This window comes from Nerophis lumbriciformis, linkage group LG16 (assembly GCF_033978685.3).
Source record: "Nerophis lumbriciformis linkage group LG16, RoL_Nlum_v2.1, whole genome shotgun sequence".
Lineage (NCBI taxonomy): Eukaryota > Metazoa > Chordata > Actinopteri > Syngnathiformes > Syngnathidae > Nerophis > Nerophis lumbriciformis.
The window spans coordinates 205392-231368 of NC_084563.2; the positions used below are offsets into that span (position 1 = coordinate 205392).

A 25977-nucleotide genomic window follows, 5' to 3' on the forward strand; every position below is an offset into this window, starting at 1 on the left:
TACATGTGCTTACAATTATTATTATTATTATTATTATTATTATTATTATTATTATTATTATTATTACATGTGCTTACAATAATAATAATAATTATTATTATTATTATTACATGTGCTTCCAATAATTATTATTATTATTATTACATGTTCTTCCAATAATTATAATTATTATACATGTGCTTCCAATAACTATTATTATTATTGCATGTGCTTCCAATAATAATAATAATTATTATTATTATTATTACATGTGCTTCCAATTATTATGTATTGTTGTTGTTATTATTATTATTATTATTATTACATGTGCTTCCAGTAATTATTATTATTATTATTACATGTGCTTCCAATAATAATTATTATTATTATTACATGTGCTTCCAATAATAATTATTATTTTTATTAGTACATGTGCCTCCAATTATTATTATTATTAGTACATGTGCTTCCAATAATAATAATTATTATTATTATTATTATCATTATTACATGTGCTTCCAATAATAATAATTATTATTACTACATGTGCTTCCAATAGTTATTATTATTACATGTGCTTCCAATAATGATAATAATAATAATAATTATTATTATTATTATTATTATTACATGTGCTTCCAATAATAAAAAAATTTTTTTAATTATTATTATTACATGTGCTTCCAATAATAATAATAATTATAATTATTATTACATGTGCTTCCAATAATAATAATTATTATTTTTATTTTTATTATTACATGTGCTTCCAATAATTATTATTATTATTACATGTGCTTCCAATAATAATAATAATTATAATTATTATTACATGTGCTTCCAATAATAATAATTATTATTTTTATTTTTATTATTACATGTGCTTCCAATAATTATAATTATTATTACATGTGCTTCCAAAAAATATAATTATAATTATTATTACATGTGCTTACAATTATTATTATTATTATTATTATTATTATTATTATTATATTACATGTGCTTACAATAATAATAATAATTATTATTATTATTATTACATGTGCTTCCAATAATAATAATAATTATTATTACATGTTCTTCCAATAATTATAATTATTATACATGTGCTTCCAATAACTATTATTATTATTACATGTGCTTCCAATAATAATATTTATTATTATTATTATTATTATTACATGTGCTTCCAATTATTATGTATTATTGTTGTTATTATTATTATTACATGTGCTTCCAATCATTATTATTATTACATGTGCTTCCAGTAATTATTATTATTATTATTATTACATGTGCTTCCAATCATTATTATTATTACATGTGCTTCCAATAATAATAATTATTAATATTATTACATGTGCTTCCAATAATAATTATTATTTTTATTAGTACATGTGCCTCCAATTATTATTATTAGTACATGTGCTTCCAATAATAATAATAATTATTATTATCATTATTACATGTGCTTCCAATAATAATAATTATTATTATTACTACATGTGCTTCCAATAGTTATTATTATTACATGTGCTTCCAATAATAATTATTATTATTATTACATGTGCTTCCAATAATAATTATTATTATTATTACATGTGCTTCCAATAATAATGATAATTATTATTATTACATGTACTTCCAATAATAATTATTATTATTATTACATGTGCTTCCAATAACTATTATTATTATTACATGTTCTTCCAATAATAACAATTATTATTATTATTACATGTGCTTCCAATAATAATAATAATTATTATTACTTGTGATTCCAATAATAATAATTATTATTATTACATGTGCTTCCAATAATAATAATAATTATTATTATTATTATTACATGTGCTTCCAATAATAATAATAATAATTATTATTATTATTATTACATGTGCTTCCAATAATAATTATTATTATTATTATTATTATTATTTATACATGTACTTCCAATAATAATAATTATTACATGTGCTTCCAATAATAATTATTATTATTATTGTTACATGTGCTTCCAATAATAATAATTATTATTAAATGTGCTTCCAATAATTATTATTATTATTATTATTATTACATGTTCTTCCAATAATAATAATAATTATTATTATTATTATTATTTATACATGTACTTCCAATAATAATAATTATTATTACATGTGCTTCCAATAATAATTATTATTATTATTGTTACATGTGCTTCCAATAATAATAATAATTATTATTATTATTATTATTATTACTACATGTGCTTCCAATAATAATTATTATTATTAAATGTGCTTCCAATAATTATTATTATTATTATTATTATTACATGTTCTTCCAATAATAATAATTATTATTATTATTACATGTGCGTGTGGTGAAAATGCATCTCAGGGTTAGGCTTCGTCATTTTGTCCCCATTCAAGATTGATATCAGATGAAAAAACAACAACAAAGTATGTGATTATACGGGCTTGCATGTCAAATGTCTGATATCATGTGCGATACAAGCAGCTGAAGTCATTGACAAAAGGTAAACATGCTGAGCTCCAGGCTTCTAGCAGCTACACAACAGCTAAGCACAGAACAGCACCCAAGCTAGACATGAGTAATAATCATTGAAGAATAAAACAAGTATCAAGCACATGCAAAGTCTCCAAGGCAGTATTACAAAGTATCCAGTAACAAACGTGTCCGCATCATTCAACCCTGAGCTTAATTACGTGAATTATTTTGGCCACTGGGGGGCGGGGGGGCTGTTAAAATCGTATCTTTATCATGATTCTCAATTGATTCAGCATTTATTTTTTTTTGACTGTTTTCAAAGATTGAATTTGAATTTAGACACCACAAATCAAACATTTCCATAATTGCTTGGACTTGAGTTAGATTGTTTCCATCTGGCAATCTGATGGACCAGTCTGGCTTTGGAGGTTGCCAGGACAACGCTACATTTCACACTGCATTGTGCCCACTGTCAAATTTGGGGCTTGGCCCCTTAGTTCCAGTGAAAGGAACTTTGAATGCTCCAGGATACCAAAACATTTTGGACAATTCCATGCTCCCAACCTTGTGGGAACAGTTTGGAGCGGGCCCCTTCCTCTTCCAGCATGACAAGGTCCATAAAGACATGGATGACAGAGTCTGCTGTGGATGATAAAGACATGGATGACAGAGTCTGCTGTGGATGAACTTGACTGGCCTGCACAGAGTCCTGACCTGAACCCCATAGAACACCTTTGGGATGAATTAGAACGGAGACTGAGAGCCAGACCTTCAGTGTGTGACCTCACCAATGCACTTTTGGAAGAATGTTGGAAAATTGCTATAAACACACTCTGCAACCTTGTGGACAGCCTTCCCAGAAAATATAAACACACTCCACAACCTGCTAGCAAGCGAGCTAGCCATGCCTTAAAGGAGCTCATCTTGAGGGTGTTTCAGTGTTATAACTTCACTTTTTACACCATTCTCCCTTTTCTGTCTACACACTGTGTCTGCTTGTAAGTACTCTGTGTGTGTGTGTGTGTGTGTGTGTGTGTGTGTGTGCGCTGCCCAACATGCTCCTCTGCTCCTAAAACCAGCAATGACACCACGTGACGACAAAGGGGCGAGCGCGGGTGACTGGTACTTTTCAGAGGTGGTATAGTACTGAATATGATTCATTAGTATCGTGGTACTATACTAGTATACTATATATATATACTAGTGTACTATACATATATACTATACTATACTAGTACCGGTATACCATACAACCCTATACTAGTTCAATTATATTTCATGAAAGATAATAAGCAATGAATGATTGTCGATGTGTCAATCTTCCCAGAGTGCAAGGTCAGACTGGCGTGGGAGTTGCAGACAGGCATATGCGCAGGCTCCTAAATGTGCGTCAATATCTGCACATGCTCAGAAATGGTGTGAAAAGGCCTCTTTGGGTTTAATTGAAAGTGTTCAATAAATGCTGGATATTATTGTCATTTAGCATCAAAATGGTTTGAAAGGAATGAAATCAAATGAAAGATGATTAATTACACTCCAAAAAATAAGAGTATGTATATTGAAAAGAAAAGTATTAATTAAATGTTTTATTTTATAAAGTGATATTGTCAGCAAGAGGTGAGAAATATGAAGGTTTGTTCATGACAAGGAACAATCTGTGATTGTTGATTATGTACAATCTTTGATGATTGTGTAGAATTGTTGTGATTGTGTGTAATTAATGAAGCCAGCAGTCATTGAAGCATTTCAAATTGTGCTTGTAGCCTCAAGGTCGTTGAACAGAGGAGGAGAAGTTGTCATCTTCAGTGACCATGGATCCTGAGTCCTGAGTCCTGAGTCCTGAGTCCTGAGTCCTGAGTCCTGAGTCTTGAGTCCTGAGTCCTCCAGCAGCAGGAAGTCCTGCTTGGCAGAGAAGAAGCATCCAAAAAGAAAAAGGTAATTCCTCCATGCAAATACACACTTTGGAGAGCACTTCACACATTTTAGTTCAGGGCTCCCAAATTAAGGCAGCGTCCAAAATCCTGCCCGTGGGAAGTCCCAAATTAAAAATTAAAATACATTTTAAATGATTTTTTTTTTTAATCTTTCCTTTCTAATCCATTTTCTACTGCTTGTTACTCTCAGTGTAAATATATATATATATATATATATATATATATATATATATATATATATATATATATATTTATTATTTTATTTTTATTTTATATATTTATGTGTGTATATATATATATATATATATATATATATATATATATATATATATATATATATATATATATATATATATATATATATATATATATGTATGTGTGTAAGTGTGTGTGTAGACACACACACACGTAATAATGCAGGCAGATTCAGAACCCACCAAGATGGGACTTTATCTAGAACTTTTGAGCAAATAAAATGTAGTTTAATCTAGTAATATCCTTGAAAAATGTTCCTAGATGATATTCTGAAAACTAATTTGCATTTGGGTCTTTTTTGAAGTGAATGTAAGTTAAGATCATGACGATATTGATTTGATGCAATGTCAGCAGGATTATACACGCTCTTATCATTTGCTCATCTGGAATATATATATCATCATTTATTTACTTCATTAAAAAAAAGTTTTATTGATTTTTCATTTTGATCACATTTATTTCTTAATTTTTCTTCATTTAAAAAATAATAATTTTGTATTTAATGTTTTTATTTCTTATTCATTTTCTTCATTATTTTTTTTTAAACTTTTCTTTATTTATTTTTTAGAAAAAGTTAGAAAAAGTTTGATGAAGTGAAATTAAAAACATGAACCTACAAGCGCTACAAAATGGATGAATGTCCGGGAATGGATTTATGCTGTCTTTAAATTGAAGTGGAGTGGCGACACCTGCTGGCCACTAGAGAAGTCAACCCGACAACAAGTCAGCTTTTCCATTCACATTGTTCTGTTTGACGATTTGGATTCACACACACATCCACACACACACATTCACACACACATTCACACACACACACACACATCCACACACACATTCACACACACACACACACATCCACACACACATTCACACACACATTCACACACACACACACATACATCCACACACGTTCACACACATCCACACACACCTCCACACACACATCCACACACACGTTCACACACATCCACACACACATTCACACCCACATCCACACACACATCCACACACACATCCACACACACATCCACACACTTTCAGACATACATTCACACACTGATGGCCCTAACCAGCACCCATCAGGAGCAAGGGTGAAGTGTCTTGCTCAAGGACACAATGGACATGCAGTGTTTTTTAACCATCAGGGCGGGGCCCCATTGTTGGGCTGCGGCGCCCCCTCTAGGGCCTGAAAAAAGTAATGAGTTGTAATACACTTTTACACCACTTGTGGCAGTAATGACATCATCACACAAGTACTCAGGTGTAATACACTTTTACACCACTTGTGGCAGTAATGACATCATCACACAAGTACTCAGGTGTAATACACTTTTACACCACTTGTGGCAGTAATGACATCATCACACAAGTACTCAGGTGTAATACACTTTTACACCACTTGTGGCAGTAATGACAACATCACACAAGTACTCAGGTGTAATACACTTTTACACCACTTGTGGCAGTAATGACATCATCACACAAGTACTCAGGTGTAATACACTTTTACACCACTTGTGGCAGTAATGACATCATCACACAAGTACTCAGGTGTAATACACTTTTACACCACTTGTGGCAGTAATGACATCATCACACAAGTACTCAGGTGTAATACACTTTTACACCACTTGTGGCAGTAATGACATCATCACACAAGTACTCAGGTGTAATACACTTTTACACCACTAGGGACGGCGTGGCGCAGTGGGAGAGTGGCCGTGCGCAACCCGAGGGTCTCTGGTTCAATCCCCACCTAGTACCAACCCCGTCATGTCCGTTGTGTCCTGAGCAAGACACTTCACCCTTGCTCCTGATGGGTGCTGGTTAGCGCCTTGCATGGCAGCTCCCTCCATCAGTGTGTGAATGTGTGTGTGAATGGGTAAATGTGGAAGTAGTGTCAAAGCGCTTTGAGTACCTTGAAGGTAGAAAAGCGCTATACAAGTACAACCCATTTATCATTTATTACTTGTGGCAGTAATGACATCATCACACAAGTACTCAGGTGTAATACACTTTTACACCACTTGTGGCAGTAATGACGTCATCACACAAGTACTCAGGTGTAATACACTTTTACACCACTTGTGGCAGTAATGACATCATCACACAAGTACTCAGGTGTAATACACTTTTACACCACTTGTGGCAGTAATGACATCATCACACAAGTACTCAGGTGTAATACACTTTTACACCACTTGTGGCAGTAATGACATCATCACACAAGTACTCAGGTGTAATACACTTTTACACCACTTGTGGCAGTAATGACATCATCACACAAGTACTCAGGTGTAATACACTTTTACACCACTTGTGGCAGTAATGACAACATGAAAGAAGCAGAAGAAGTCTGCAGTTAAAGTCAGAGAGAAGTTTCTTCAAAGTAAAATGACTACTAAAGGGGTGAAGATTGTTTGTTTTTTTTTGCACTTAAATTTTATTGACAGTTTATTCAAGAAAAAAAAAGAAGTTTTATTTAGTCAGTTACAATGTATTTATTTTAGTATTGCATACTTTTATATAAATGTATTTTTCATCAGTTTTTATGAGCCTTTTTATATTTGATTTTTATTAGTAGGTTAGATATAAAATGAAGAGTAAGATGTATTAATTTAGTGTTATTATTTGGTCCCGAGGTCATAAATGTTAGTTTGCTGTGAAGACAACATCATCTTTAAATGAGACGCCACACCTCCGTCTGCTCCTTAAAACTCTATAATAATCATAATCGTCATATCGTTGTTATTATTATTATTACTCTGCTGCTTTGCTTCGTCACATTATTGACGTCATAGCAAAAAAAAGACGTGAAATGTCTGATAAATATCCGATAAAGTTGATTACTTTCAGACCGGGTTGACATTGAAAGTAACACAACAGTGACATCTGCTGGTCATGTGTGGTTATTACACCCACTGCACTTTCTTGCTGTTTGGTAGAAAATACAATTATATCATTTAGTATATGAAATATTCCTTCGTAGGGAACCAATTAAAATGTTAAACGTTTGCATTAATGTTATACTTTTTAATCGTAATTTTTTTTGTATGATTTACTCATTTATTTAGTGATTGGAATTCACTTTTATGTGGTTACTGTTTCTACTTCCGCATTCCACTCACGCTTTGCCGCGCACAGGAATTATGTATCACCTATTTGTTAGCACATATTTGTTAGCACCTATTTGTTAGCACCTATTTGTTAGCACCTATTTGTTAGCACCTATTTGTTAGCACCTATTTGTTAGCACATATTTGGGTGCTAATGTGCTAACTTGCTTTCTTCGAGCAGAAAGGTGGCGAAATGGACGGAAAATATCAACACCACAGCCGTATCGGCCTAGAGGAGACCCAGCCAATCAGAGAAGCGTCTTTCAGTATCGTGGCCGCTGATTGGCTGAGCCTCAAGCAGCATTACTCCATCGCAGAAGCGCCTAGAAAAAAGCAAACACTGGCTTCTCCAAGGAACTTTACTATAGAGTAGCGTAGTAGGCCTAATTATTCATTAAAAGGTTTTATTTAACAAGTAGATGTAATGTCACGTTTGAACATGAAATGAGGTGATTCTCTGGCGCACCACTAGGTGGAGCCAGCGTGCCACAGTTTGACTTTAAAGAGGACTCAAGTATTTCACGTCTGAAAATGTTTTTTTTTATTCTCCAGCTATGAAAATATTTACATTAGATTAGGTTCAACTTTACTGTCATTAAAAATTAAATTAAATAAATACAGATGAATAAAAAAATCAATGAAGTAAAAATAAATAAATATAATAAATAAGATGATCAATATGTTGCCCCCTACAACGTGTGTATGCTGTAAGTATTGTGCTCATTACACAGCAGCTGTTTGACTGTCTTAGTCGTAGCTTGCTTTACTACCAAAATCGCCATGGAAAATCGCTAATGATGATGATGTCAAGTTACTTTGTCTTGGAAAAAGAAGACATCTTTTCTGAAACATTAATTTTTTTTCCACAACATTTGATGTTGAGCGCCGCTAAAAAACTCAATTGTTTAATTTCTCCCTTCAATCTTGTTATTGTTTTGTCAATTCCTTCCTTTGATGATCTAATTATTGGCTCAGAGTTATGGAATTCAGGGAAATGAATGCCGTACTTTTCCGCAATATAGAGTGCATGCGCCCGTATATCAAGAGATATAAGCGTATATCAAGAGATATAAGCCGCACCCGCTAAATAAATACAACAAAATCCATATATTAGCCGCAGAAATATATGTTGGGAAATGATTATTTACACAGAAATATTATGTAAATGTTGATATATATACCTGAATTGTTTCCAAACGGCAGTAAAAGGGCTGATCAAACAAAACAGAAGTCATGGTCATGCTCACAAGCTAGCTCTCCAATCAGCTAAACAGACTCGATAACTCCACGCCGACGTTTCGCCCAACTTACTGAGGAATTTGTGAAACTGGGACAATATAAAAAGAATAACTTTGTAATTTAATAATACTAACAAAGACGCTTGTAGACGTGTTAGCATGTTAGCTAATGCTAACGACGCTAGCTTGATTACATTAGGATAGCAAGTACAAATATGTCACACATGGGACGCTGTGGACGGCTAGAAGACAAACGGGCACCTCTACTTCCGGTTCAAAGCAGGAAACACTGTAAAGGTTCACCGAGCAGCACCTGCAGTGAGCAAACTCCTCCAAAATATGGCGCCATAGCCCAAACAATAAGGCAAATGATGTCATTTTTGAATCAACTCAATGAGACTTTCCATGAATGACAGTAAATGACGTTGTTGCATCATTTCAATCAACTTTAAAAAAAATACCCCGGCGGTTTGACACAATTGCAATTTTATAAACTATTGGCATTTTTTTTTACTGTAAAATCTCTGGTCCTTGTTTTTACAGTGCATCACTGTAAATGAAAAAATCAATAAAAAATAGCAGTTATTTTGATGGTCAAATTCTGCCGTCAGAGCTGCAAGTTTGTCATTTTAATATTGTAAAATCTAAGGTGGTTGTTGGTTTTTTACTGTGAAATGTATCGTTATTTTTTTTTACAGTGCAGTACTGTAAATTGAAAAACTGTACCATTATCATTTTTACCGTACATTTCTGACATCTGAACTACGGTTTTTGTTGACCGTCAAATGTAATCTTTTTTTTAATTTATTTTTTTTATTTTTTATTTTTTCCAGTAAAATATGTTGTTGTTTTTGCTGTGCAAATTGAAATAAATGCCACCGTTGTTATTTTTAGGGTAAAATTCTGGCGTCTCAGCTGCTCGGCTTTTTTGATTTTTTTTAACTGTAAAATCTACTGTCATTATTTTTTACAGTGCCTTACTGTAAATAGAAAAACGGTTCTACTCTTTTCACTTTTATATATATATATATATATATATATATATATTGTATGTTTATATAATAAAATATTATATAATATTATATAATAATATATTATATACTATTTATATAATAAAATATTCGATTATGTAGTATTATAATTACATATATTATGTTATTATATATTGCTGGGTTATGAAATAAAACATATTTTACAAATGTAGGAACAAATGTAAAATAAATATCTAATAAAAAATAGAATTGATAATGAAAATATCCAACATACTTAAAAACCTATATGAGAAAAAATAACTATAATTGTAAATAATTAAAAATAATAATTATTGGATTATAAATCTCCATACACATAAAATATTTATTGTATGCAACATATATAAAAAGAAAAATAGGTTGATGCTTCAGCTGACACCTCTTTTTTTTTTTTGTCAAATGTGTTATATTTTCAATGTTTTATCTTGTAAATGTGTGTAGAATGTCGCATGCTACTGCGTTTGTCCACTGAAATACTTCCAAACACACGAAGACACGTTATGTCGTCATGTGACGTCATCCCGGACATGATTCCTAGAATGATTCTAGCAAAAAGAAGGGAGAGCGTTGCCTCATGTGGCCGCCAGGGGGTGCTGCTCACCAACATTTCACGCCGTCAAGCGCCTCCCGCGTCCAAATGTGAGACAAAACAAGTTGAAATGTTGTCAATACTCCAACAAAGTTGAAATGTTGTCACAATACTCCAACAAAGTTGAAATGTTGTCAATACTCCAACAAAGTTGAAATGTTGTCACAATACTCCAACAAAGCAGCAGATCTTTTTCTACCGCAGGTTCGGACTGCGACATGAAATGATTATTTAGTCTTTTAGCACAAAGAAGACGTGTGCGGTCAACGAAGACTGTTTAGAAATCCTTTGAAAAGATGACTTTTTATCACAAGAAGACGTTTCAAAAGTCGTCTTTTTAACGTCGTGACCTTCTTTTATTAGATTCCCCCCCCCCCCCGAGTGTGGAATCCGTCTCGCGCGTGAATGACAGCGGACGTTGTCGCGTGAACGGCGTTGGAAAGTGATGGAGGCGGCGGCGCGCGCGCGTGCACGGCAGCCGTCCAATGAGCGCCTCCGAGGGCGGGAAGGACTTTCTTGCTCCTTGCAACTTGCTGGGACGCGCACACGCAAAGTGGACGCCAGCGGAGCAACTTTTCCACGCGGCGCTCAAGTCAACTTTTCACTTTTTTTCCACTTTTCTTGCTGCTGGAGGAATGAAGCTCGCCTCCTTCTGGATCTTTCTGCACGGATGAGGAGCGCGCACGCACGCACGCACTATGCTGGAGCGTGGATGGACTGAGCGTGAGTAAGAAAGCAGGACCGGACCGGACCGGACCATGGCGCGCTCCCTCCTGCTGCTGCTGCTGCTGCTGTGGACGTGGTCCCGCTACTCGGCGTCCATGCAAGTCCGCCAAGAGTTCCAAGTGCTGGAGGAGCAGCCCGTGGGCACCTACGTGGGCCAGATAGAGACCAGAGCCAGCTTCACGTACCGCTTCAGCGAGAAGCACAAGCTTTTTGCCATCAACTCCAGCACGGGGGTCATCGCCACCTCCTCCCTGGTGGACCGGGAGCTGCTGCAGAGCGATGTCATCAACGTGGTGGTGCTGTCCAGCCAGCCCACCTACCCCACGGAGGTCAGGATTGTCGTTTTGGATATCAACGACAATGCGCCGGTGTTCCCGGACGCCTCCATCGTGGTGTCCTTCAAGGAGGACGCCAGCAGCGGGCGACAAGTCATCCTGGACACGGCCACTGACGCCGACATCGGAAGCAACGGGGTGGACCACACCACCTACAGAATAGTGAAGGGCAACCAGCAGAAGAAATTCCGCTTGGATATTACAGTCAACCCCAGTGGAGAGGGGGCATTCCTGCACCTGGTGTCCACAGGAGGCTTGGACAGGGAAGTGGCTCCCTTCTACCAGCTCCTGATTGAAGTGGAAGACAAGGGAGACCCCAAAAAGTTTGGCTACCTGCAGGTGAACGTTACCATCCAGGACATCAATGACAACCCGCCGGTTTTTGAGCAGGAGCAGCATCAGACCAGCGTGCCGGAGGACGCGGCGGTGGGCTCCAGCATCCTGCAGGTCACAGCGTCAGATCAGGATGAGGGGACTAATGCCGAGGTCAGGTACTTTCTGGATGAGGGCACGCCGTTTCAAATCGACCCCAAAGACGGTACTATTATCATCAAGCAGAGTTTGGATTATGAAAGTAAGAGAGAGTACTCCCTGACTATCCACGCGGTTGACAACGGGGTGCCGTCGCTGTCGGGCAGAAGCGAGGCCACCGTCAAGCTGGTAGATGTGAACGATAACGACCCGGTGGTGAAGTTCAGGTATTTCCCCACCACGTCTAAATTTGCCTCGGTGGATGAAAATGCTCAAATCGGCACCGTGGTGGCCCTGCTCACCGTGTCCGACTCTGACTCTCCCTCCGCTAACGGCAACATTTCCGTGTCCATCCTCGGAGGCAACGAGCAGAGACACTTTGAGGTGCACGCGTCCCCCGTGCCCAATTTGAGTCTGATCAAAGTGGCCAGCGTTTTAGACCGGGAGAGGATTTCCTCGTACAATCTGACCGTGTCGGTGTCCGACAACGGCAGGCCCGTGGCGCGCTCGTCTTTTGCTAGCCTGGTGATATTTGTAAATGACATCAACGATCACCCGCCGATATTCCAGGAGGCTCTGTACAGGGTCCGTGTCAGCGAAGACGTCCCTAAGGGCAGCTACATTAAAGGGGTTTCTGCAACAGATGGCGACTCTGGGCAGAATGCCAACCTGCGTTACTCGCTGGTGTCTGGAAACGCTTTGGGCTGGTTTTCCATCAGCGAGAACAGCGGGCTGGTCACCAGCGCTGCTTTGTTGGACAGGGAGGTAGCGTCCCAAATTGTGCTGAACATTAGTGCCAAAGACCAGGGGCTGCAGCCCAAGATTTCCTACACTAAACTGATGGTCAGCATCACTGATGTCAATGACCAGGTGCCCACCTTCACGCAGAGCACGTATCACGTGTCTCTCGTGGAGCACGCTCCCGCCGGCGCCGAGCTTCTGGTGCTCTCCGCGTCAGATGACGACCTGGGAGAGAACGGAACAATCCGGTTCTCATTTGACGCGGAGACGCCAGCCAGCGTCCGGGAGCTGTTCCGCCTGGATGGCGCGTCGGGGCGATTAAGCACGGCCGCTGAGCTAGACAGGGAGGATCAGGCCTCCTACTTGCTCCACATCCAGGCGGCGGACGCAGGCACGCCTCCTTTGCACTCTCTCGGAAAAGTCAACATCACCCTAAGGGATATCAATGACAACAGGCCAGTTTTTTACCCCGTGCAGTATTTTGCTAATGTGAAAGAGAACGAGCCCCCCGGCACTTACGCCACCACCGTAACCGCCACAGACACCGATTTGGGTCGCAACGGCACGGTCAAATACATAATCACAGCGGGGGACACGTCCGCATTCCACATTAACAGCAATACGGGCATAATTAGCACGCAAGTGTCTCTGGACAGGGAGCTGAAAACCACTTATCAGCTCCAGGTGACAGCGGCAGATGGTGGCGGCTTGCGCTCGCACACCCACGCCATTGTGACCGTAACCGTAATAGATACGCAGGATAACCCCCCCATCTTCAGCCAGAGAGTGTACAGCTTTGTCATGTTTGAGAACGTTGGTGTCGGGACAGTAATAGGGACCGTGTCAGCCTCCACGCTTGATCTTAACTCTAATATCTCCTATCTGATCACGTCAGGAGACCAGAGGGGTGTTTTCACGGTAAACGCAGCAGGTCAGATCACAGCATGGAGTCAGGTAGACCGGGAAGAGCAGGGCTTTTATCATCTGAAGGTTGTGGCCAGAGCCGGGGAGATCACAGGAGAGGCCTTTGTTAACATCACAGTGAAGGACTTGAATGATAACGCTCCCCACTTCATTCACTCCGTGGAGCACGTCAGCGCCGTGGAGAACTGGAGAACGGGTCATGTGATATTCCAAGCCAAAGCCTCAGATCCCGACGAGGGCACCAACGGCGTGGTGGTCTACAGCCTCAAGCAAAACCCCAAAGGCCTCTTTCACGTCCACGAGAAGCACGGCCTCATCACGCTGACCGGGCCGCTGGAGGTCACCGCCACGTCGTATGAGATTGAGGTTTTGGCCTCAGACACGGGGGTCCCCAGGCACACCTCTGCTTTAGTCCTCATTGTCAGCGTTTACGACGTCAACGACAACTCGCCCGTGTTCGACCAGCTCTCCTACGAGGTCGCCATCTCCGAGTCGGAGCCCGTCAACAGCCGCTTCTTTAAAGTGGAGGCCACGGACAAAGACTCCGGTCTCAACGGGGATATCATGTATGACATCGTCGGCGGCAACACCGGCGACATCTTTGGTATTTTTCCGGACGGTCAGTTGTACATTAAAGCGGACCTGGACCGAGAGCTTCAGGAAAAATATAACTTAGTGGTGGTGGCCACAGACCGGGCCGTGGAGCCGCTAAGTGCCAGCGTCAACGTCAGCGTGATCCTGGAGGACGTCAACGACAACCGCCCGCTCTTTAACAGCACCAATTATGTCTTTCACTATGAGGAGGAGCAGAAGAGGGGCTCGCTGGTGGGCTTCGTTTACGCCGAGGATAAGGACTTTGGTCCAAACAGTGACGTTAGATACTCATTTGAGACTCCGCAGCACAACTTTGAGCTGAACGTCATCACGGGGGAGTTGAGGAGCACGCTGCGATTGGACCGCGAGTCGCTCATGAGACAAAGAGGCGCCGCCGCCTTCAGCTTCGTTGTCGTCTCGTCAGACCAGGGTCTCCCCCGGCCCCTCAGAGACCAGGCCAAAGTGCAAGTTTACATACAAGACATCAACGACAACTGGCCCAAGTTCACCAAAGACATTTACCAGGCCTCCATCTCTGAGTCCGCTCAGAACATGACTCAACTCCTGCGCGTCTCCGCCTCTGATGTAGATGAGAACCAAAACGGACGGGTTGATTATGGCATTGCTGAAGGCAACGAGGAAGGACAGTTCACCATCGACAGCGGCTCTGGACAAGTCACTCTGGTGGGAAAGTTGGACTATGAGTCAACATCCTCCTATTCTCTGAAAATAATAGCTGTTGATGCTGGCACCGTGCCCTTGTCCTCCTCGTGCATACTTAGCATTAGCATACTGGACGAGAACGACAACTCCCCGACCTTCCCCAAATCCTCCATGTCGGTGGACGTGCTTGAGAACATGAGGATAGGCGAGTTGGTGGCGTCCGTGACGGCATCTGATGCAGACTCGGGCCAGAACGCCGACATAACGTACAGCATCACCGCCACAAACAACCACGGCACGTTCAGCATCAGCCCCAACACCGGCAGCATCTTTCTCTTCAAAAAACTGGACTACGAAACGCAGTCCTTGTACAAGCTCAACGTCACGGCGAGGGACAGGGGCAGACCGCAGCGCTCCTCGTCTATTCCCGTCATCATCCACGTGAGGGATTTTAACGACAACCCCCCCGTATTCACCCCCGGAGACATTTTCAAATCCATCCCTGAAAATCTTCCCATCTCCGCGTCCGTCATGACCGTCACGGCCCACGACACCGACGCGGACATCAACGGGCTGCTGGAGTACTCCATTGTCCAGCAGGTCCCCAGAGGAGGACACTTCAACATCCACCCGACCTCTGGCCTGGTCTACACCGCCAAGGAGATCGACAGGGAGTTCTCCAACCTCTTTGAGCTGACGGTGAAAGCCACTGACCAGGCCGTGCCCTTTGAATCCCGACGTTTTGCCCTGAAGAACGTAACAATATGGGTCACTGACCTCAATGATAACATTCCCACTTTTGTATCCCAGAATGCCCTTGTGGCCGAACCCAACATTGTCATCGGCTCCATCCTGACGACGGTGCTGGCTTTTGACCCCGACGAGGGGGCAAACGGGGAAGTGGAATACGAGCTTGTGGAAGGGGACTCGGACACCTTCATCATGGACCGCTACAGCGGCGACATCCGCCTGGCCTCCCAACTGGTGCCGTCCCGCCTGGTCTACACGCTCACAGTGTCGGCCACCGACCACGGCGGCGACCGCAAGACCTCCAGGACGGACATGACCATCATCCTGCCGGGCCTGGACGGTCCCGTGTTCACGCAGCCTAAATACATCACCATCCTCAAAGAGGGCCAGCCGCCTGGCACCAACGTCATCTCCTTGGACGCCTCCAGCCCGCGGGGGTCCGCCACCAGATTGGAGTACTACATCGTCGGGGTGCGCGGCGGCGGGAGAGCCGCGGGGCGACTTTTCACCATCGGGCGCCACAGCGGAGTGATCCAGACGGCCGAGGAGCTCGACAGGGAGAAGGGGTCCGAACTCTACCTGCTGGACGTCTACGCCATCGAGACGGACGCCAGCCAGCCCAGAACGCAGCGTGCCGAGGTGAGTGAGCTGCTAACTTCTCTATTCGGCTGCGTTTCCTTTGTTTGTCAGGGGAGAGTTCATGAACTGGAGTGTTGGCATCTGCTCCAGGGATATTTGGATGAGATAATGAGATCCATGCCGGGATAGATGGAGGCTGTCCAAGTAACACTTACAGTACTGCACTGCTCATTATTCACTTCCTGATTAGCTCTTCTCCGCTTTATTAAGCCCTCATTCTGTGCGACGTGACCGAGACAAGAAGTGACGGATGCAGGGATGACTTCTTCCAGGTCCGGCCTGTTTTACTCTGAAGGGTCCTCCCGTGTGTGTGTGTGCGTGTCAGCACGGCTTTGCAGGCTCTCCTTCGGGCCCGCGGCTTGTTTTGGCACCCGGGTGGTCCGAGGGGGTTTGGTTTGCATTATGTGAGCCAGAAGTGCTCCGCGGGGCAATAAGTGACCCTTCAGATGGGATGATGTCTTAAGCCGGCTGGAAAAGATGCTAAAGGGCAAAAGAGGGTGTTTGCATTCTTAGGTCAAGTCTGTCTTTTTCACACCCGGCCACTAGATTAGGTACCCGCGCCTCAGACATTACTCTGATATTGATGCACGTGGTGCTTGTAAGAGGCACTGGCCTGGAGATGATTCCAATCTTTTGGAAAGTAAAAAAGCTGTCATGCTAACATGTTTGGCTCTCGGGTGTACAACTGCAGAATTAGCCAAAACAAGCTATCATGCTAACAAGTAGTATGTGTGAAGTAACAACAAGTTTGGGTTAGGGTGTGGAACTGCAGAATTAGCCAAAAAGCAATCATGTGTGAAGTAATAACAAACATTTGACTCTTACGTATAACTGCATAATTCGCTAAAAAGCTATCACACTAACAAAATAGCATGCGTGAGGTATTGAAATATTTGATTCTCAGGTGTGTAATCGCAAAATTAGCAGAAAAAAAGCTATCATGCTAACAGTATTTGTGAAATAACAAAAGAGCCGCGTGTATAAATGCAGAATGAGCCAAAAAAAGCTATCATGCTAACAGATAGCATGCGTGAGGTAACAAAATATTGGCCCTCAAAGTGCTCCTGATTTACTGCTCCTTATTTGCAAACATCAACAAATACAACAAAAAGCTTATTTGGCCAAAATATAATCAGTGTTTCTTAACCATAGGGCCGTGAGCGCCCCCTAGAGCAGAGTTTCTTAACCTTCTTTACCAACTTTTCCACTACACTGGGGCCCAGGGCCCACTCAAATACTCTAAATTAGTGATCTTACTCTTGATTTTAACCCTATTAAGTCATCAAATAAATAACATCTAAATATAATAATAATTCATATTATATATATATATTTATTAAATAAAGTTAAACACTTTTAAAGATGTTTTATTGTTAGTGCTATGGTGCCATCTCACTGCAGGCGCTGCAGTGTCCTTCCATTTAGAAGTGCTGTTCCGTCTGCTAGCCGTCCATAGCCTTTCTACTCGTATGGCTTCTACAATATAACTACAACTATTCTTACTTACTAAAACGTCCCTTTTTTATGTGTAAGTGGAAGTGTTGTTCTGTCTGCTAGCCGTCCATAGCGTTTCTACTCGAGTGGATTCTTCATTCGTCACTCCAAGCAACGTTTGTAAGTTTTGCAATATAACTAAAACTATTCTTACTTACTAAAGCGTCCCATGTGTGATGTGTGTAGGAGTGTTTTTATGCATATTTGTACATGCTGTCGTAATGTAATCACGCTGGCATAGTTAGCATGAGCTAATATGCTAACGAGAGTCTTTGTTAGTGTTATTAACTTACATTCTTTTTGTTTTGTTTCACTTTCACAACTTCCTCAGTAAATTCAGCAAAACGTCAGCGTGGAGTTATTGAGTCTGTTCAGCTGATTGGAGAGCTAGCTTGTGTTTTGTTTGGTCAGCCCTTTTACTGCCCTTTGGAAATAATTATGTAAATACACATTTACAAAATATTTCTTAGTAAATAACTCATTTAAACATACATCTTTTTTTATTCCAAAATGTTGTGGGTGGGGCTTGTATACGGGAAAATGTGCTGCTTTGTGAGACAAGAAGTCACAGCTGTGCTCTAAAGGGTGAGCAGTATACGCGGTCTAGGTGGGGACGGCATGGCTCACGTCATCTACGGCCCAGCCCTAGGAGAGCCATGACCCTTTCACCTCTTCTTGGAAACTGCTGACAGCAAAGTTAGTCAAGTAGGAAAAAAAAGTACTTAAATCAAATGTTCCTCAGAAGACTCGTAGAAGAAGAACTGGAGGAGGACTCATGCGGAACAAACCTCTTTGCCCAGACCTGTAACTCACCTCCCATTGCAATACTCTGTGTGTGTGTGTGTGTGTGTGTGTGTGTGTGTGTGTGTGTGTGTGTGTGTGTGTGTGTGTGTGTGTGTGTGTGTGTGTGTGTGTGTGTGTGTGTGTGTGTGTGTGTGTGTGTGTGTGTGTGTGTGTGTGTGCGTGCATTGTAATTCATGCGCTAATCTCCACACACGCTTTAAGGAGGTGGTCAGCACTCGGGGTGAAGCATGTGGCGTCCTGCTAGGTGGTCGCCCTGCGTGGACGCGGGAGGGGGCGTGGCCTAGCCCGTCCCCGAGCGCGCGTCCGTTTTTATGAGACAGCGGGCCGTAAATGTGCATAAACATGCGCTCATGCACACGCTGGCAAACACAAAGTCACGTTTGACCAGGAGTTGAACTCCGCCAAGACAAAGATGTCGTTTGATGAATTCTAGCATGATATTTACTCAATATTTAATGAATGTTAGCTTGATATTTAATGAAAATTTTATGAATGTTAGTGTGATATTTAATGAATATTAGCGTGATATTTAGTAAATATTTAATGAATGTTAGCGTGATATTTACTGAATATTTAATGAATGTTAGCGCGATATTTAGTAAATATTTAATGAATGTTAGCATGATATTTACTGAATATTTAATGAATGTTAGCGTGATATTTAGTAAATATTTAATCAATGTTAGCATGATATTTACTGAGTATTTAATGAATGTTAGCGAGATATTTATTAAATATTTAATGAATGTTAGCATGATATTTATTAAATATTTAATGAATGTTAGTGTGATATTTACTGAATATTTAATGAATGTTAGCGTGATATTTAATGAATGTTAGCGTGATATTTAGTAAATATTTAATAAATGTTAGCGTGATATTTACTAAATATTTATTGAATGTTTGCGTGATATTTATGAAATATTTAATGAATGATAGCGTGATATTTAGTAAATATTTAATGAATGTTATTGTGATATTTATTAAATATTTAATGAATGTTAGCGTGATATTTACTGAATATTTAATGAATGTTAGCGTGATATTTAGTAAATATTTAATAAATGTTAGCGTGATATTTACTGAATATTTAATGAATGTAAGCGCAATATTTACTGAATATTTAATGAATGTTAGTATGATATTTAATAAATATTTAATGAATGTTAGTATGATATTTAATAAATATTTAATGAATGTTAGTGTGATATTTAGTAAATAGTTAATGAATGTTAATGTGATATTTACTGAATATTTAATGAATGTTAGCGTGATATTTACTGAATATTTAATGAATGTTAGCGTGATATTTAGTAAATATTTAATGAATGTTAGCATGATATTTACTGAATATTTAATGAATGTTAGCGTGATATTTACTGAATTCTTTTTTTTTTTTTTTTTTTTTTTTTTTTTTTGTGTCCTGTCCAGCTTCTCAGGCAAATCATATAGTTGATGTAGATGCCCATGTCGGCTGTTCACATTTACTTTACAAAAGAGAAGTGTAGGATACTTCTCTTGTTGCCTTATTTGTATTTGACTTTATTAAATGTATTTATATTATCATTTAGTGCAGCCGGGCCGGAGCAGGAGGGGATAGAAAGAGAAAAAAAAAAGAAGACAGAGGGGGAAATTGTGGGGACAAGAGGGGGATTAGACAGAGAGACAAAAACAACAACAGCAAACAACAACAACAACAACAATAGAGCAACATCAGCAAATATGACATGTACAAATATGATGGTAAAAGTAATAGCAAATAAGCAGTTAGCGAAAAATAAAAACTAATACAGAAATGACAATGAGCATTATTACATTTTTACTGAATATTTAATGAATGTTGCGTGATATTTACTAAATATTTATTGAATGTTTGCGTCATATTTATTAAATATTTAATGAATGATAGCGTGATATTTAGTAAATATTTAATGAATGTTATTGTGATATTTATTAAATATTTAATGAATGTTATTGTGATATTTATTAAATATTTAATGAATGTTAGCGTCATATTTACTGAATATTTAATGAATGTTAGCGTGATATTTACTAAATATTTATTGAATGTTTGCGTCATATTTATTAAATATTTAATGAATGATAGCGTGATATTTAGTAAATATTTAATGAATGTTATTGTGATATTCATTAAATATTTAATGAATGTTAGCGTGATAAATATTAAATATTTAATGAATGTTAGCGTGATATTTAGTAAATAATTAATGAATGTTATCATATTTAGTAAATATTTAATGAATGTTAGCTTGATATTTAGTAAATATTTAATTATGTTATTGTGATATTTACCAAATATTTAATGAATGTTTGGGTGATATTTAGTAAATATTTAATGAATGTTAGCGTGATATTTAGTAAATATTTAATGAATGTTAGAGTGATATTTAGTAAATATTTAATGAATGTTAGAGTGATATTTAGTAAATAATTAATGAATGTTATCATATTTAGTAAATATTTAATGAATGTTAGCTTGATATTTAGTAAATATTTAATTATGTTATTGTGATATTTACCAAATATTTAATGAATGTTAGCGTGATATTTATTAAATATTTAATGAATGTTAGCGTGATATTTAGTAAATATTTAATGAATGTTAATGTGATATTTAGTAAATATTTAATGAATGTTAGCGTGATATTTAGTAAATATTTAATGAATGTTAATGTGATATTTAGTAAATATTTAATGAATGTTAGTGTGATATTTAGTAAATATTTAATGAATGTTAGCGTGATATTTAGTAAATATTTAATGAATGTTAGAGTGATATTTAGTAAATATTTAATGAATGTTAGAGTGATATTTAGTAAATAATTAATGAATGTTATCATATTTAGTAAATATTTAATGAATGTTAGCTTGATATTTAGTAAATATTTAATTATGTTATTGTGATATTTACCAAATATTTAATGAATGTTAGCGTGATATTTAGTAAATATTTAATGAATGTTAGCATGATATTTAGTAAATATTTAATGAATGTTAATGTGATATTTAGTAAATATTTAATGAATGTTAGCGTGATATTTAGTAAATATTTAATGAATGTTAATGTGATATTTAGTAAATATTTAATGAATGTTAGAGTGATATTTAGTAAATATTTAATGAATGTTAGGGTGATATTTAGTAAATATTTAATGAATGTTAGTATGATATTTAGTAAATATTTAATGAATGTTAGCGTGATAAATATGAAATATTTAATGAATGTTAGCGTGATATTTAGTAAATAATTAATGAATGTTAGCGTGATATTTAGTAAATATTTAATGAATGTTAGCTTGATATTTAGTAAATATTTAATTATGTTATTGTGATATTTACCAAATATTTAATGAATGTTAGCGTGATATTTAGTAAATATTTAATGAATGTTAATGTGATATTTAGTAAATATTTAATGAATGTTAGAGTGATATTTAGTAAATATTTAATGAATGTTAATGTGATATTTAGTAAATATTTAATGAATGTTAGAGTGATATTTAGTAAATATTTAATGAATGTTAGGGTGATATTTAGTAAATATTTAATGAATGTTAGTATGATATTTAGTAAATATTTAATGAATGTTAGCGTGATAAATATGAAATATTTAATGAATGTTAGCGTGATATTTAGTAAATAATTAATGAATGTTATCATATTTAGTAAATATTTAATGAATGTTAGCTTGATATTTAGTAAATATTTAATTATGTTATTGTGATATTTACCAAATATTTAATGAATGTTAGCGTGATATTTAGTAAATATTTAATGAATGTTAATGTGATATTTAGTAAATATTTAATGAATGTTAGAGTGATATTTAGTAAATATTTAATGAATGTTAGGGTGATATTTAGTAAATATTTAATGAATGTTAGAGTGATATTTAGTAAATATTTAATGAATGTTAGCGTGATATTTAGTAAATATTTAATGAATGTTAGCATGATATTTAGTAAATATTTAATGAATGTTATTGTGATATTTAGTAAATATTTAATGAATGTTAGCGTGATATTTAGTAAATATTTAATGAATGTTAGTGTGATATTTAGTAAATATTTAATGAATGTTAATGTGATATTTAGTAAATATTTAATGAATGTTAGAGTGATATTTAGTAAATATTTAATGAATGTTAGCGTGATATTTATTAAATATTTAATGAATGTTAGCGTGATATTTAGTAAATATTTAATGAATGTTAATGTGATATTTAGTAAATATTTAATGAATGTTAGTGTGATATTTAGTAAATATTTAATGAATGTTAATGTGATATTTAGTAAATATTTAATGAATGTTAGAGTGATATTTAGTAAATATTTAATGAATGTTATTGTGATATTTACTAAATATTTAATGAATGTTAGCGTGATATTTAATAAATATTTAATGAATGTTATTGTGATATTTAGTAAATATTTAATGAATGTTAGCGTGATATTTACTGAATATTTAATGAATGTTAACGTGATATTTAATTAATATTAATGCTAAAAATGTTGGCTTTGCTAACACTCTGGGCTATGCTAACTATCAAGACTATGCTAACTCTCTTGGCTATGCTAAAAATCATGACTATGCCAACAACCTGGACTATGCTAACAATCACAACTATGCTAACACCCTGGACTATGCTTGCAATTTGTGTTATGCTCACACTCTGGGCTATGCTAACAATAGGATATGCCAACAACCTGGACTATGCTAACAACCTGGACTATGCTAACAATAGGCTATGCTAACAACCGGGACTATGCTAACAATAGGCTATGCTAACAACCGGGACTATGCTAACAATAGGCTATGCTAACAACCGGGACTATGCTAACAATAGGCTATGCTAACAACCGGGACTATGCTAACAATAGACTATGCTAACAACTGGGCTAAGCTATCAATATGTAATTAGCTTCCTAAGTAGCACTTTGTAACAACAGTAAGAAGACATCACTTTGTAACAACAGTAAGAAGACATCACTTTGTAACAACAGTAAGAAGACATCACTTTGTAACAACAGTAAGAAGACATCACTTTGTAACAACAGTAAGAAGACATCACTTTGTAACAACAGTAAGAAGACACGTGTCATCACTTTGTAACAACAGTAAGAAGACATCACTTTGTAACAACAGTAAGAAGACATCACTTTGTAACAACAGTAAGAAGACATCACTTTGTAACAACAGTAAGAAGACATCACTTTGTAACAACAGTAAGAAGACATCACTTTGTAACAACAGTAAGAAGACATCACTTTGTAACAACAGTAAGAAGACACGTGTCATCACTTTGTAACAACAGTAAGAAGACATCACTTTGTAACAACAGTAAGAAGACATCACTTTGTAACAACAGTAAGAAGACACGTGTCATCACTTTGTAACAACAGTAAGAAGACATCACTTTGTAACAACAGTAAGAAGACATCACTTTGTAACAACAGTAAGAAGACACGTGTCATCACTTTGTAACAACAGTAAGAAGACATCACTTTGTAACAACAGTAAGAAGACATCACTTTGTAACAACAGTAAGAAGACACGTGTCATCACTTTGTAACAACAGTAAGAAGACATCACTTTGTAACAACAGTAAGAAGACATCACTTTGTAACAACAGTAAGAAGACATCACTTTGTAACAACAGTAAGAAGACATCACTTTGTAACAACAGTAAGAAGACATCACTTTGTAACAACAGTAAGAAGACATCACTTTGTAACAACAGTAAGAAGACATCACTTTGTAACAACAGTAAGAAGACATCACTTTGTAACAACAGTAAGAAGACATCACTTTGTAACAACAGTAAGAAGACATCACTTTGTAACAACAGTAAGAAGACATCACTTTGTAACAACAGTAAGAAGACATCACTTTGTAACAACAGTAAGAAGACCAGCGTCTCACTTATACACACACACACACATGCACGCATGCACATTCACTTATACACACACACACATGCACGCATACACCTTCACTTATATACACACACACACATGCACGCATGCACATTCACTTATATACACACACATGCATGCATGCACATTCACTTATACACACACATGCATGCATGCACATTCACTTATACACACACATACACATGCACGCATGCACATTCACTTATACACACACACACACATGCACGCATGCACATTCACTTATATACACACACACGCACGCATGCACATTCACTTATATACACACACATGCACGCATGCACATTCACTTATATACACACACATGCATGCATGCACATTCACTTATATACACACACATGCATGCATGCACATTCACTTATACACGCACACACACATGCACGCATGCACATTCACTTATATACACACACATGCATGCATGCACATTCACTTATACACGCACACACACATGCACGCATGCACATTCACTTATATACACACACATGCACGCATGCACATTCACTTATATACACACACATGCATGCATGCACATTCACTTATATACACACACACGCATGCACATTCACTTATACACACACACACGCATGCACATTCACTTATATACACACACATGCACGCATGCACATTCACTTATACACACACACACACACACACACACGCATGCACATTCACTTATACACACACACACACATGCACGCATGCACATTCACTTATATACACACACATGCACGCATGCACATTCACTTATACACACACACACACACACACACGCATGCACATTCACTTATATACACACACACACACATGCACGCATGCACATTCACTTATATACACACACACACACACGCACGCATGCACATTCACTTATATACACACCCACACACATTACCACACATATACACACACATAGATACACACGTATATATATACACACACACACGTATACACACACACATAGATACACACGTTCCCAGAGGTGACATAAATAAGTCTGAAGATGGACGCCTCGCTCGCTCGCCCCCAGAGACTGGCACCACCACAGAGAGAGAGAGAGAGAGAGTGCATGTTATTCTATCACCCCCCCCCCCCCCCCCCATTTTATGACTTTTCCAGAAGGATCTATCCCCCCATGCACACACTGTGTGTTTAGTGTTGTTGTCATGGCGATACCTTCCTTCACATCTGCTTTCACTTTCAAAACTACTGGGACAGCTCAGCTA

The 25977-nt window shown here is 37.6% G+C and overlaps 1 protein-coding gene across 1 annotated transcript in view; it reads left to right on the plus strand.

Moving 5' to 3' along the window:
* Positions 1–11399: 11399 nt before the first annotated feature.
* Positions 11400–25977, plus strand: part of fat4 (FAT atypical cadherin 4) — a 178531-nt gene continuing 163953 nt past the window's right edge. Inside the window, exon 1 of the mRNA XM_061976484.1 lies at positions 11400–16484. Coding sequence (XP_061832468.1) covers positions 11400–16484 — 5085 coding nt within the window. The remainder of the gene's footprint in view (positions 16485–25977) is intronic.